At 36.1% G+C, this 14,469-nt stretch overlaps 1 protein-coding gene across 4 annotated transcripts in view; it reads right to left on the bottom strand.

Moving 5' to 3' along the window:
- The window catches only part of Lrba (LPS responsive beige-like anchor protein), a 576,347-nt gene that overhangs the window by 441,613 nt on the left and 120,265 nt on the right, over window positions 1–14,469 (bottom strand). For all 4 annotated transcript variants that reach the window (XM_029475138.2, XM_021158805.3, XM_085835789.1 and 1 more), the window contains exons 23-29: window positions 10,631–11,680; window positions 9,387–9,565; window positions 8,450–8,603; window positions 7,878–8,058; window positions 6,159–6,286; window positions 5,674–5,781; window positions 2,800–2,959 (exon numbers count right to left, since the gene is read on the bottom strand). In XM_029475138.2, coding sequence (XP_029330998.1) covers window positions 2,800–2,959; window positions 5,674–5,781; window positions 6,159–6,286; window positions 7,878–8,058; window positions 8,450–8,603; window positions 9,387–9,565; window positions 10,631–11,680 — 1,960 coding nt within the window. The remainder of the gene's footprint in view (window positions 1–2,799; window positions 2,960–5,673; window positions 5,782–6,158; window positions 6,287–7,877; window positions 8,059–8,449; window positions 8,604–9,386; window positions 9,566–10,630; window positions 11,681–14,469) is intronic.

Genomic DNA, 14,469 nt, shown 5'->3' on the forward strand with positions numbered 1-14,469 from the left:
CTCTAAAATCAGGGACTAGACAAGGCTGTCCACTTTCTCCATACCTATTCAACATTGTACTTGAAGTCCTAGCCAGAGCAATTCGACAACAAAAGGAGATCAAAGGGATACAAATTGGAAAAGATGAAGTCAAAATATCACTTTTTGCAGATGATATGATAGTATATATAAGTGACCCTAAAAATTCCACCAGAGAACTCCTAAACCTGATAAACAGCTTTGGTGAAATACCTGGATATAACATTAACTCAAACAAATCAATGGCCTTTCTCTACACAAAGAATAAACAGGTTGAGAAAGAAATTAGGGAAACAACACCCTTCTCAATAGTCACAAATAATATAAAATATCTTGGCGTGACTCTAACTAAGGAAGTGAAAGATCTGTATGATAAAAACTTCAAGTCTCTGAAGAAAGAAATTATAGAAGATCTCAGAAGATGGAAAGATCTCCCATGCTCATGGATTGGCAGGATCAACATTGTAAAAATGGCTATCTTGCCAAAAGCAATCTACAGATTCAATGCAATCCCCATCAAAATTCCAACTCAATTCTTCAACGAATTAGAAAGTGCAATCTGCAAATTCATCTGGAATAACAAAAAACCTAGGATAGCAAAAACTCTTCTCAAGGATAAAAGAACCTCTGGTGGAATCACCATGCTGGACCTAAAGCTTTACTACAGAGCAATTGTGATAAAAACTGCATGGTACTGGTATAGTGACAGACAAATAGACCAATGGAATAGAATTGAAGACCCAGAAATGAACCCACACACCTACGGTCACTTGATCTTCGACAAGGGAGCTAAAAACATCCAGTGGAAGAAAGACAGCATTTTCAACAAATGGTGCTGGCACAACTGGTTATTAACATGTAGAAGAATGCGAATCGATCCATTCCTATCTCCTTGTACTAAGGTCAAGTCTAAGTGGATCAAGGATCTTCACATAAAACCAGAGACACTGAAACTTATAGAGGAGAAAGTGGGGAAAAGCCTTGAAGATATGGGCACAGGGGAAAAATTCTTGAATAGAACAGCAATGGCTTGTGCTGTAAGATCGAGAATTGACAAGTGGGACCTCATGAAACTGCAAAGCTTCTGCAAGGCAAAAGACACCATCAATAAGACAAAAAAAACACCAACAGATTGGGAAAGGATCTTTACCTATCCTAAATCAGATAAGGGACTAATATCCAATATATATAAAGAACTCAAGAAGGTGGACTCCAGAAAGTCAAATAACCCCATTAAAAAATGGGGCTCAGAACTGAACAAAGAATTCTCACCTGAGGAATACCGAATGGCAGAGAAGCACCTGAAAAAATGTTCAACATCCTTAATCATCAGGGAAATGCAAATCAAAACAACCCTGAGATTCCACCTCACACCAGTCAGAATGGCTAAGATCAAAAATTCAGGTGACAGCAGATGCTGGCGAGGATGTGGAGAAAGAGGAACACTCCTCCATTGTTGGTGGGATTGCAAGCTTGTACAACCACTCTGGAAATCAGTCTGGCGGTTCCTCAGAAAATTGGACATAGTACTACCGGAGGATCCAGCAATACCTCTCCTAGGCATATATCCAGAAGATGTCCCAACCGGTAAAAAGGACACATGCTCCACTATGTTCATAGCAGCCCTATTTATAATAGCCAGAAGCAGGAAAGAACCCAGATGTCCCTCAACAGAGGAATGGATACAGAAATTATGGTACATTTACACAATGGAGTACTACTCAGCTATTAAAAAGAATGAATTTATGAAATTCCTAGCCAAATGGATGGACCTGGAGGGCATCATCTTGAGTGAGGTAACACAATCACAAAGGAACTCACACAATATGTATTCACTGATAAGTGGATATTAGCCCAAAACTTAGGATACCCAAGATATAAGATACAATTTGCTAAACGATGAAACTCAAGAAGAATGAAGACCAAAGTGTGGACACTGTGCACCTTCTTAGAATTGGGAACAAAACACCCAGGGAAGGAGTTACAGAGACAAAGTTTGGAGCTGTGATGAAAGGATGGACCATCTAGAGACTGCCGTATCCAGGGATCCATCCCATAATCAGCTTCTAAACGCTGACACCATTGCATACACTAGCAAGATTTTGCTGAAAGGACCCAAATATAGCTGTCTCTTGTGAGACGATGCCAGGGCCTAGCAAACACAGGAGTGGATGCTCACAGTCAGCTATTGGATGTATCACAGGGCTCCCAATGGAGAAGCTAGAGAAAGTACCCAAGGAGCTAAAGGGATCTGCAACCCTATAGTTGGAACAACATGATGAACTAACCAGAACCCCGGAGCTCTTGTCTCTAGCTGCATATGTATCGAAAGATGGCCTAGTTGGCCATCACTGGAAAGAGAGGCCCATTGGACTTGCAAACTTTATATGCCCCAATATAGGGGAATGCCAGGGCCAAAAGAATGGGAATGGGTGGGTAGGGAAGTGGGGGGCGCTATGGGGGACTTTTGGGATAGCATTGGAAATGTAATTGAGGAAAATATGTAATAAAAAATATTAAAAATTAAAAAAAACAAAAAAAGGACTAACACTTTCTCATCTTTAAATTAGATGGACCACTTACAGTATAAAACTCATTAGCAATTGAAATGATTATACAACATGTAAATTGAAGTTATTAGTAAACATAGTTAAAATAGTTTGCTCTTAGTAAATGTAATACTATGGTCTCACTTTACACAGAGTTTCCAGAATCGGTGTCTTAACCAGGTAAGGCTTTATGTGAACTTTCAGTACCAGAGACTAAAACCTGGAGACTCACCAGGAAGCGATGCATTCCCATTATCACTACTAGTTTCCTTAAGAGACTGACTGTGTCTTTCATCTTGGGGTTCCAAAATGTCTCTGTACTTTGAGACCATCAGAACAGAGATAAAGTACACAACAGCCAAAGCCAAGAATTGTGCTTGCTTGCTGTCCTCCTGAGGAAAAAGAAAAGCAACTGCTCATGCCACTATTTACATTTTAATCTTATTTCATATTACAACATCTAAACATAAAAGATGTTCACAAATCTTTCAATGTGTACAGAAAATAATGTATCATTTGCATAGTAATTACTAAATGTAACAATTTTAAAATACATTTGAGCAAGGTTAAACATATTCTTTGCAGTAGTAACATTAAATGAAAATATACACAAACACAGAATCAGAAAATCCAATTCGAACTCAGAAATGTACCAAATACTTGAGATGCTTGTAATCGAGTTCTCAATCTTAAGAAACAAGCAGTATCATACTTTAAAAGGCAACTCAGATAGTAATTATTGCAATACAATAAATTTAATAATATTCCAGCAATGATGAATTATGATACCCAGCATGTCCAGAACAAAAATCCAGGAGAAAAGAGCAAAGCTATCACAGAGAAAGAGGGATGGAAAGGGAACCTCCAGAATATTCTAAATATCACAGACAAACACAAGCCAGGACTAAATACAAACCAATTTCCTCAAAGAAAAAGGACAAACTAAACTGAGACATAGATGTAGCCACCCTAGCTCTACAGATGACCTGCACATGACTATCAGTGACCTCTGTATCCTGTGCTAAACAATGCTACACACACACATCATGTCTGGTAATGCCTCAGAAAAGGTTTAACTTAATTATTTTAAATTTAAAAATATCAAATATGCCTATCAAACCTAAAATTACAAGCATCTCAAGTATTTGGTACATTTCTAAGTCTGAAAATTTCTCCCAGCAACTTGGCACTTGTCCTAGGCCTTTGGCTTTGTTGCAGAGAAAATAGATGGAAGCTTAAAGGACAATTGTCACCTACTGTTCTCATACAGGAAATTCTCAAAAGATTAAAAATTAAATAAAAAAATATTGACTACTGTCAGAAATTCTAGACACAAGTTTAGAAAAAAATTAGATATCAAACTGTCCCTTAACAAGTCTGCTTGAATTAACTCTTAGATACTGTACTGGCTATTTTTGTGTCAACTTGACACAGCTGGAGTTATCACAGAGAAAGGAGCTTCAGTTGAGGAAATGCCTCCATGAGATCCAACTGTAAGGCATTTTCTCAATTAGTGATCAAGGGGGAAAGGCCCCTTGTGGGTGGGACCATCCCTGGGCTGGTAGTCTTGGGTTCTATAAGAGAGCAGGCTGAGCAAGCCAGGGGAGGCAAGCCAGTAAAGAACATCCCTCCATGGCCTCTGCATCAGCTCCTGCTCCCTGACCTGTCTGAGTTCCAGTCCTGACTTCCTTTGGTGATGAACAGCAGCATGGAAGTGTAAGCTGAATAAACCCTTTCCTCCTCAACTTGTTTCTTGGTCATGATGTTTGTGCAGGAATAGAAACCCTGACTAAGACAGATACATTTCCAGTATTTCTAGCAATCTATTGTATTTCGTAGATTTGCAAGCATGGGATTCTTAGTCTTGGTAGAAAAGATAAATGTACATTTTTCCTTTTCTCTTAAACATCCCTTTCCTGTCACATATTATAACTACTGACAATGTAACCATTAGGCAAATTTACATGGTTTTCTTAGTCAGTTATTGATTACTTAGGCCTTACTAAATCTTTATTCATCCCATCAAATTACCAAAGTCCTTAACTCCCTTCCTCTGCCTCTTTCTACTATGTGCCGTCTAGCACAAAAAAAAAAAAATCTAACGTTGCCATCTTCCTCATGGGTCTATAAATGAGATAAGACAGACACTGCATCTGCCACTGTGCTGTTCAGTCAGTGTTCAGAAATCACTGTGCAGTGACAATACTCCAAATCAAAAACCTGTACTTAGACATAGGCAAGAACACAAGAGGGCACTAAAATACCAGAGAAAGAGAAAGAACAAAGAAAAATGATGCTCATAAAACTTCATATGAAGTACATATTTAAAGTACCTAACTCAATATATATAGAGTAAGCATTCAACAAGTACTTAGTAAAAATAATATTTGCAATAGTACGGAGATTGCAAATTACTCTATTTTAAGATTTGTATTTTATAAGACTTTAAAATCTTTAACATCAAAATCTGCTAAAAAAAAATTATCTTCATCTTTAAAAAGTTAAAAAGACAGCAAGTCATGTGACTATAGTCATAGCTCTGAAGAGGCAGGAGCAACCGAGGAGTTGAAAGCCAGCCTGAGCTACATAAAACCATACCTCAAAAATAATTCACAAATAAAAGTTTAAAATACCACAATGGACAAAACATTTCATTGTGTATCTATTAATATATTTTAACAAACCCTTGATGGAGAAAGAAGCAATAAATATTCAGTAAAATTCAGTTTTAGATGATAGTACATTAAGTGAAAAGATTCTGGAGGCAAGACTACAGGGTTTGAATCCTGACTGCCATTTACTAGCAACAACGTTTGACCAGATGAGTTGAGTACAATGGAAGTTTTTGGATTTGCTGAGACATGAAAGAACAGGTGGTGCCCAGTGTCCCAGCACAGTGCTCTTTCCCTCTGACAGCTTAGCTCTATTCACTCAGATAACCCCTCTAAGTCCATTCTAAGACTGTAAGATCAGTTCCAAGAAACCTGGCTTCCAGGCTTGCCTGTTGAACCTATGGATTTCATTTCACAGAACTGTTCTACTTCAAGTACTTCAGGCTCAACAGGAAGCAGCTAAGAGAATACTTAAAAGAAAGATTTTCACTTACGATGTCTCTGAAAACAACTGCTCGAAGCCGATTAATGTCCATGTCTTGCAGGAGTCTGTCAAGATCTCTTACTGGAGATATACCACCAGTCACAATGTCTACTGGGCTCTGTTTGAGATAAAATAATAACAATACACACTCACACATTAAACAATTTTTAAAAAATATTGAACACAGTAAACCATCAGAAAAGAATGACATAACATGCTTTCTCCCAGTTTTTTTGCATAAGTTTCCTTTCCTTGCGGGAGATGAATATGGAGGGCAGAGACTCATGTGGGGAAAACTGGCATCTCTGAATGAGAAAATATCATGGTAGCAAGAGAAAGAGTAAGTACAGGCAAATATTTACCGTGTATTTAAACACAACATTTGCATGCTATACTGACAGAAGAAAGTGGCTATTTTAGAACCCATGTCAGGCTTAGCTATTTAGGATCTTAATTGTGGAATATAAATATAGAATCAATTATTCCATATCTTACCTTTGCTGCAGATTTCCCCATGGGAATCAGGCTATGTATTGTTTTGAAGCTCTTCGCTGTATCTCCTCTGGCTTTCAACTGTGAATGTTGCTGACACTCTAAGCAATTCCTTACAGCTACTGCACACACTATAACATATTTTAAGGAAAAGAAAAGAAAATTATATTTAAGGTCACAGCACAGATATGAATCACTTTCACTCTACAATTCCTGTTACACTGCATTCAAAATAGATTACCTTGAGTAAATTCCTAAAATGTCCCTAGATTATCACCTAGTGTTTATTGACTAATTTTCTTCTCTATTATGGTTAAGATTTGGGAGAGCAGCTCAGCTAGCACTGCTGAGACTTTGGATTCGATCCCTATCTTCAGCAGTGATATGTTTGGTAGATATGCCTGTAATTCCAGCACTAAGGAGGAGGAGGCATGAGGATCACACATTCAGATGCCATCTTCAACCACACACCAAGTTCAAAGCCAACCTCATCTTCATTGAATCCTGTTTCACACAATGTCCTCCAGCCCCCTCAAGAATGGTCTAGGGAGTTCTGCTGAACAGAAATCACTTCAGGAATGGTGGGCTTCTCTTGCTGTACTTCAAATGACTGAACCTAGAGACTCACGGTGCTAGGCAACTACTCAACCACTGCAGTACACAGCCGGTTCAGTTTAGAAATTCTAATAGATTTAAAGATGCAGCAGTCCTATACAGATAAATCTATATTTAGATTTCAACTGCATTAATTATAGTTTTCAATTTGAGATCAATTTCCTAATTTTTTGATCTACAATTTCCTCATGGACAACAGAACAAAACAGTTGTCATTGCAATATAAATATCAACACTAAGGACAGAAGTTAAAAAACGATAGCTTCTATTTTATAATGCACAATATGAGCTTTTTAAATAATTTCTACATATTGGTACACTAATTCCTTTAGAATATTATAAATCATTTAAAAGCTATGGTCAATGGTACTTATTCTTGATAAATGTTTCATTAATTTACTGCTGCTGCTGTTATGTTTACAGATAACTGTCTTCATAAAGCCAAGGTTCCTAAGGGTTTGCTTCCATTTCTTGGATCCTCTTTCCCCACTATCTCTTCTCCATAGCATGTCAAATAACTGAATCTCAATAGTTACACCCAGACAGGAAGCCTCAAGCAAAGAATAAGGGTTTGCTTCATCTAATGAAACCTTAGCAGTGAGTTGTTGAACAGTCATTCTATGTTTGTTTGCTTTCACTTAGATAAGAAATGTTCCCAGAAGAACTGAGATTCAATGGTTTTGTTAAATACTTTAATAAAGTATGCCAGCTTATTGGAATCAATGTGTACTTGAATGATGTCCACTGAGAGCCTTCCTACTGAAATGTGTTTGGCAGAGAAAAGGATCAGCATTTCACGGTACGTGGGAGACAAGATGAATAGACATGCTAAGAAGATCTTCTAATGATTTATAATATCTAAAAAGCTCTATTTTAGATCAAACAGAAATTAAGAAAGAAGAGTGACTGTTAGTCAGAATCACCTTAATAGCACGCTCACTGATTATGCCCACCTCATGACCGAACTTGCTAGTAACTACCATGTGCATGAAAATGCAGGCACATGGCAACAAGGTAAGTATATACCTCCCCAAAATGAGGAAAATTTTACTGTAATGGGTGGATAACTGAAAATGTTAAATAAAATTCTTAAATAATGGCTTGTACCCAATCGGAGACACTGTCGCAGAATTCCTCCAGATGACATATTTTTTTCAGCTTCAATTTCAGTAAAACCAAGAGAACTTGCAAATATAAGCACATCCACAAGGCTAATTAGCCTCTGAAGAAATGTCACTGAGGCTTCTATTGAAAGGCCTTGAGTAGGCTCAATATTCTCCAGCTCATGCTGTAAAATATAAGGTTTAGTAATTATATCTACATTCACATTTACCAGATGCATTCCTCTAGTTTCTAGATTTTTCAAGTTTAGGCTTTCTGGAAATCTACAACAGTAGAGTAATTTCTATTTTCATCTAAAAAAAATAAGAAAAAAAAAACCTAACAAGGCAATGAGAACACTTCCGTCACATTCTTCACAAGTGGACTCATGTCTAATAAAGTACCATTCTCTATAAGCTTTTCCCTCCTACAACACATCCTAAAATCTTCTCGGGTAAATACAGAAGCTTTGTTTCTATTACATCAGTTATTATGTATAGAACCCACTGTACAACGCTGTCATCATTGAGGATACACAACATTCATGTTTCCACACCAACTGTAGAGTGAAGTCTTACTGTGGCCGAGGTAGCAGCTGAGAGCAATGGCAGTATACCCCCACAAGCCATGACCATATTGTCCATCACTTGAGAGATGAGATGAATTGTGTTGTGCACAAAGATGACATTATCACTGCTATTCACGAAGTCCATAACTGTCTTTGTTGAATGGCTGTCCAAAGATAAATTATGTTTACTGATGAAGCTGAGGAAAGGAAATCACAGTATACCATATACCTGCTTAAGGAGAGGCAGGAAATGCAGCAGATACTGAGGTTCACACTTTCTCAGAACAAGTAAACCACTCTGTCAGAAGTCACTGTCTATGCACAAGCACAGAGCCTCCGCTAAAGCAAACACTACTCATTATACACTTGGATTAAAGAGTTGAATGAAATTATGCTTATTAAGAAATCACAGCAAAAATTAGAAGGCAAACAGCACTACATGGGCTATTTAAAATAAATTTTTACTAATACTTTCTTGCATAGTGGTATAAAAATCTCTTAAATGTGTTATGAGTAACTTACAAACAAAAATCAACAAATTGGATTCTTTTAAAATTATAAATCACACAATATAAAATGATAGAACATATATAGATTATTTGTTTTAAATATATGAACAATGCTATACATAAATATCAACTACATTTTGGCATTTACAATAATAAGCTCCATTGGAATACCTACCTTCTAGTTAATTCTATAAATACTATAACAAACCTCGAGCAATTTTTAGTACAGGAAATCTTGGATTTTCCTGGGTTTGTAGTCCAGAAATTCCACACATAGAATGGAGAATAAATGGTAATGTGATAGAATACTAACATAGAGTAATTTATAGTCTGTTTTCCAATCAAATGTTTGGGGTAATGCAAAATGTTTACACAAATTTCTTTGAAAACAAAAACTAAGCTTCATACATGTATTCTATAGTGAATATATGAACAAACCTTCTCCACATCTGTATATCTGTTTCTATGGAAAATAAGAGATCAGTGAGCAGACGTTGATGCATATGAGACCACTTGAACTCAGGAATGCGAAACATGGTGGATCTGGAGTCCCTCCTCTGTTGGTCTACTGCATCTGGTGCTGTTCCTTGTGCTGTCTGTTCCTGTTGCCTTGATATCTAAGAGAAAAGGTTAAGAACTAATAAAGTAAGTTGAACTTCAAAAGAAGGCATCAGCACAGAATTCAGTAGCTTCCCTGAAATGCATCTAACAAATATTCAAATTCTAATACACTACAAAGTAAAATTAAAAGAAACTTATCAATGACTAATCTTACCATAAATTTAAAGCAAAGTTATCATGGTATGATGCTAATACCATAAATCAACAGTAATTAGCATAGGGCCATGTTATTAGAGACATCGCCACTATGTAGCATTTCACAAAGGAATCAAGCAGTTTTTAATTCTGAATATTAGCTGAGATGACAGTTTTTATGATCCAGACAGTAACTAGATTATTCTTCATTAGTTAAAATAAGAATTAACAAAGGTCAACATAATGAAGAACAGACAAAACGACAACAACCAAAAGAAAGGGAGGAAATGAGGAACAGAGGTTAAGAAAAAAGGGGGGAAGCAGTAATATGCATCCAACCGCTTGTACCACATGTCACTGTGAAATGCTGATAAAAAAGAAAGCTGTGCCTCTCCATCACACAAACTCTTCCCATAGTAGAAACAGATCTTACATTCAAACCAGAGTCATGCCTTGGTAACTACATAGCCCCAGGTTTAACCAGAAAAGGAATGTGCTAAAACTGATTTAGTTGAAGAATAAAAAGCAAGTATTTTAAATAGTTGCTTTATGAACTAATGCCAATTTTGAAGTTAAAAGTGGTAATGTTTGGTGACGTATGTTAAAACAATAAAAGCTGCCATTGGGGCTGAGAGTATAATCACTGGTAGAATATTTACATAGCATGCATAAAACCCTGTGTTCAATCCTCAGTGTCACAAAATTGAATGAATGAATGAATGAATGATGATCATAAATTCACACTGTCGAATATTATAAAACCATTACATTTATGTAACTATGACTATTAAACTAACCAAATACAAGTATCTACAACTGTATTTTTTAACTCAGTGCTAGTTCATGCTAAAGAGACAATACAGACACACATGATATACATAGGCAAACATGCATATATTTTTTAAAAGAAAATTATCTATAATTACCTCAAGCCCATGTCGTTGAGGCTGTGGTGCTTCTGTGCTCGTACTGGCCTTCAATTCAAACCTCTCAGTATCTGAAGCCACACTGGAAACATCCAGTTTGGTAACCTTCTGCTCAGAAGTGGCAGGAGCCTCAGAGACATTATCAGCACGATCACTGACTGACTCAGTTTCTCCACCAAGGTTAGTTGCTTTCGTCCCTCCATCCAGCATCTCATCACTGTCTGACTGTACAGTTGCTGGAGGGACAGGAACTTCTGATGAGGTAGCGAAAGACCCTGCTGTGGCCACAGTTGGAAACCTAGAATCCTCAGAATCTGTAGTTTCAGGATCATTATGAATTTTAGTAATAGGTGCTTCCTCTTGAACTTCACAGCCATTACCACACATATCTGGTTCTTCTCTGCCTTCAGAGGCAGCTACAGACAAACTCTCACCTTGGAGCTCTGTGGGCAGACCAGCTTCCTCAGTAGGGCTGCCTTCTACCTTCAGTTCCACATAATCATCATCCTCTTCTTCCTCTACTCCAGACTTTTCCAGTAATTCTGGCATCTCTGCAGCATCTGCTTCTGAGGGAGAACTTATGGAAGCACTTACTTCACTGATGGTCACTGTATCTTTGCCTGGTTCCAAAGAATTAGAGTTAATAGTCACTAGCTCTGCTGCATCAGAAGATGTTTCTAAGTCATCTTTTGTCCCATTTGTAGCTGTTTCTTCCACGGTGGCTTGATCCAGTAACTCTTGATTTTCTTGCTCTACTTTCTTTTCATCACTTGATATATCATGTGTCTGCAGTTCAGTGTTGGATGCAGAATCTATTGAACTTGCCTTCCCAATACTTGAGTTCTCATCACTATTTCTAGTGAAATGAGGAGAGATGGGAGAATCTTTCCGATCTTCGTGCTGGGACCCCACTGAAACATCAACAACCCTAATAGCACCAGTACCTTCTGGAACCAGGCTTGAAGAACATGGCCCTATTTCTTCATCACCTTTCCCCTGCTCTTCCCTAAATATATTGGCAAGGTTTTCTTTGTGTATTTCAAAAGTAACCTACAAGAAAAACATACAATCAGTTATGAGAGATTTTTATTATTAAATTTATATATTCACTTACATTATAACCCAATATCAGCCATTCTTCTCCTCCAAGTACATGAGCACCATTCACAAAACATAAATTTAAATTTCTTTTACTAATTTCAGGTTTAATAGCATGAAAACCCATTTCTCTATCATTTCTCTTCAAAAGAAAGTTTTAAAATAAATTTAAATAAATTAGTTATTCTTGATATTATAGAAGCTCTCAATATAACTATAAACTACAAAAGCTTATTTATACTTAGCTAATGGATACAAATTATTTTTAAACCTTCCCCCAAAGGTCAACCATTATTTTCAAAGTTTAAATTTGTTATAAACGTTCTCTCTCTCTCTCTCTCTCTCTCTCTCTCTCTCTCTCTCTCTGGTTCACTCTTTTTCTGTGCAATACAAAAGCTGGAGCCTTTATAAGAAAGAAAGAACATAAAATCAAATAATTTGGAAACTCCCAAACTATGTACAAATACATCCATTCTGTTGTCATGTTAAACTGGAGACAGAGATATTAAGAAAAAACAACACTGCCACAGGTTAGAAAGCAGATACTTTCAGGATTTCAAATGCTTGTCAAAATCCAAGTTTGGTTGCTTTACTAATTTCCCCTTAATTTATTCCAATAGTCCAAAAGTTAAGTGGTAATTGAACAATTATCACTATTGTTATCTTTTTATGCTGTTTTTCTAAAGGTACTTGTGACTTAAAACTGATAATTCACAATTAATGACCAGATATTGTTCTAAATTACCCAGCTAAAAGACTACTCATTAATCTTCACAATCCTTTGATTGCTAATCTATAGCTGTTTGTAATGTTTGGAAAGCACTTCTATAAACTCCCTGTTACAGATACTTATGTGCTACTAACAGCAACATTTTTCTTTGCCATTACTTACAACTTATTTGGCACTCAGATTTACTAACTAGGAGATAAAAGAGAAATTAATAAAGACATTAATATTACCTTATTTCATATATTAAGAATGCTTAACGCATAAAAATTTAGACTTCTAAAAATTAGCAGACATGTTAGCAACTGGCTTTGCTTTAAATAAATGTATCTTTTCACTGTGTTATGTCATACAATACTTGCTGAATATGACATCATAGTTTCTAATTTATATGTTAACAAAGTTTGCTATAACAGATAAATAAGACACATTTGCAATGTAACTGCATATGAGATATCATTATCAATGTACATCAGTAAAGATTACTACCACAGACAAGATCTTAGAAAATAATAGAACAATCACGCATGGCAGCAGATATAACAGTAAACTCAAATTGTAAATACTTACTGACTAATCTTATACAAAGCATTTATTCAAATCTATATTCGAAACTAGCTTCTCTACTAGTAGAGTTTTTCTTTTAAGACAACAAACATAAGGTATATGCTATCTCTGGGAAACTACTAAAGCAAATGTATTATGAAAATAACACTACAGGCCTAATAGCCTGTAAATTATGAAATTATGAAAATAACACTACAGGCCTAATTCTAATGGGAACTATCCCATTAGAATACCAAGTGATACACACCATAAGCACTGTGCATTCATTCATTCATACAATGAACCAAAAGTGATTTTGGAATCGATAAAGTCACATGGCTCAAGTATAAAAAGAATACAGTATAAAAATGTCTTTCTACCACTCTCAACTTCAAATGCAAAAATCCTACAAAAGGCAAGCAAATAACCAACTATTAATTTTTCATGTATCATTCAAAAGCATTGTTTTTCACATACACAAAGGTATAAATTCTTAGTCTGCTTCTTTTTTTATTCAAATGTAGCAAATATAACCAACATTTTTTTTTATAATTTTCATCTAATTATTCTTGGTGAATTAGCTCAAAATACTGAAGTCTTCTTAATAAGTTGGTCCAAAATAATTTTATAAAATCTAAAGTAATTTTTGTAGATTTCCTGTGAGATGTTTGAGCATATGCCTCGGACACAGATATATCATATTGACTTTTCCTATCAATTTCTGGTTAGGAATGCTACCTTTAGTCTCGGGCCTTTACCTTTGGTATATCAGGAGGGTGTTTGATGTTTATTTTTACAAAGATTGCTTGTAGTTGACAGAGTTCAGTGTGCTCCATCAAAAAGCACAGTACTTTAAGCATCTTATATATTCTGAACTGAGAAACTGAGAAATGGCAGCATAGGAAGGACCTCTGAACTTACCCTCCCACGTCTTAAGAAACAAGTCATGAAACTCAAGACATGCCCCCAAGAAGCACCCTCCCGGTAGGGAGGTCTATACATTTCTGACAGCTGCTACTTACACCTCATGCCTCTTCATCTTAGCTTTCCACAATGTTTCCCTCTTTGTCTAACGTAACATCAAAGCAGCAAATTTAATGGTTTTATTGATCATTCGTATCGTTACGAAAGGTTTAAATTTATTTAAGATGAATTGTCACGTATTTGCCAAGCTTACCTTTTGTCATTTGTCTAATTGCCAAAAAGATAAAATGGGTGGTAAGGAAATGTTTTTCTCACAAATCTGCTGTCCTTATTTTGAAGATCACCATAAATATTAGTAATGACTCATAATAAATTCAAAATAAACTTTCTCCTTCCATAAAGGTTTTAAACAACATTTCCTTATTAATGTGGCATGAGTATGTAATTTAAAGAGAAACACTAATATCATTAGTATCTGTCTAAACAGGCTAATACTTGGGGACATGCTAGAATTTATGTAAGACAAAAGGTAAACTTGGTGCAC

Source organism: Mus caroli, unplaced genomic scaffold (genome assembly GCF_978045245.1).
Source record: "Mus caroli unplaced genomic scaffold, Mus_caroli_1 scaffold_3, whole genome shotgun sequence".
Lineage (NCBI taxonomy): Eukaryota > Metazoa > Chordata > Mammalia > Rodentia > Muridae > Mus > Mus caroli.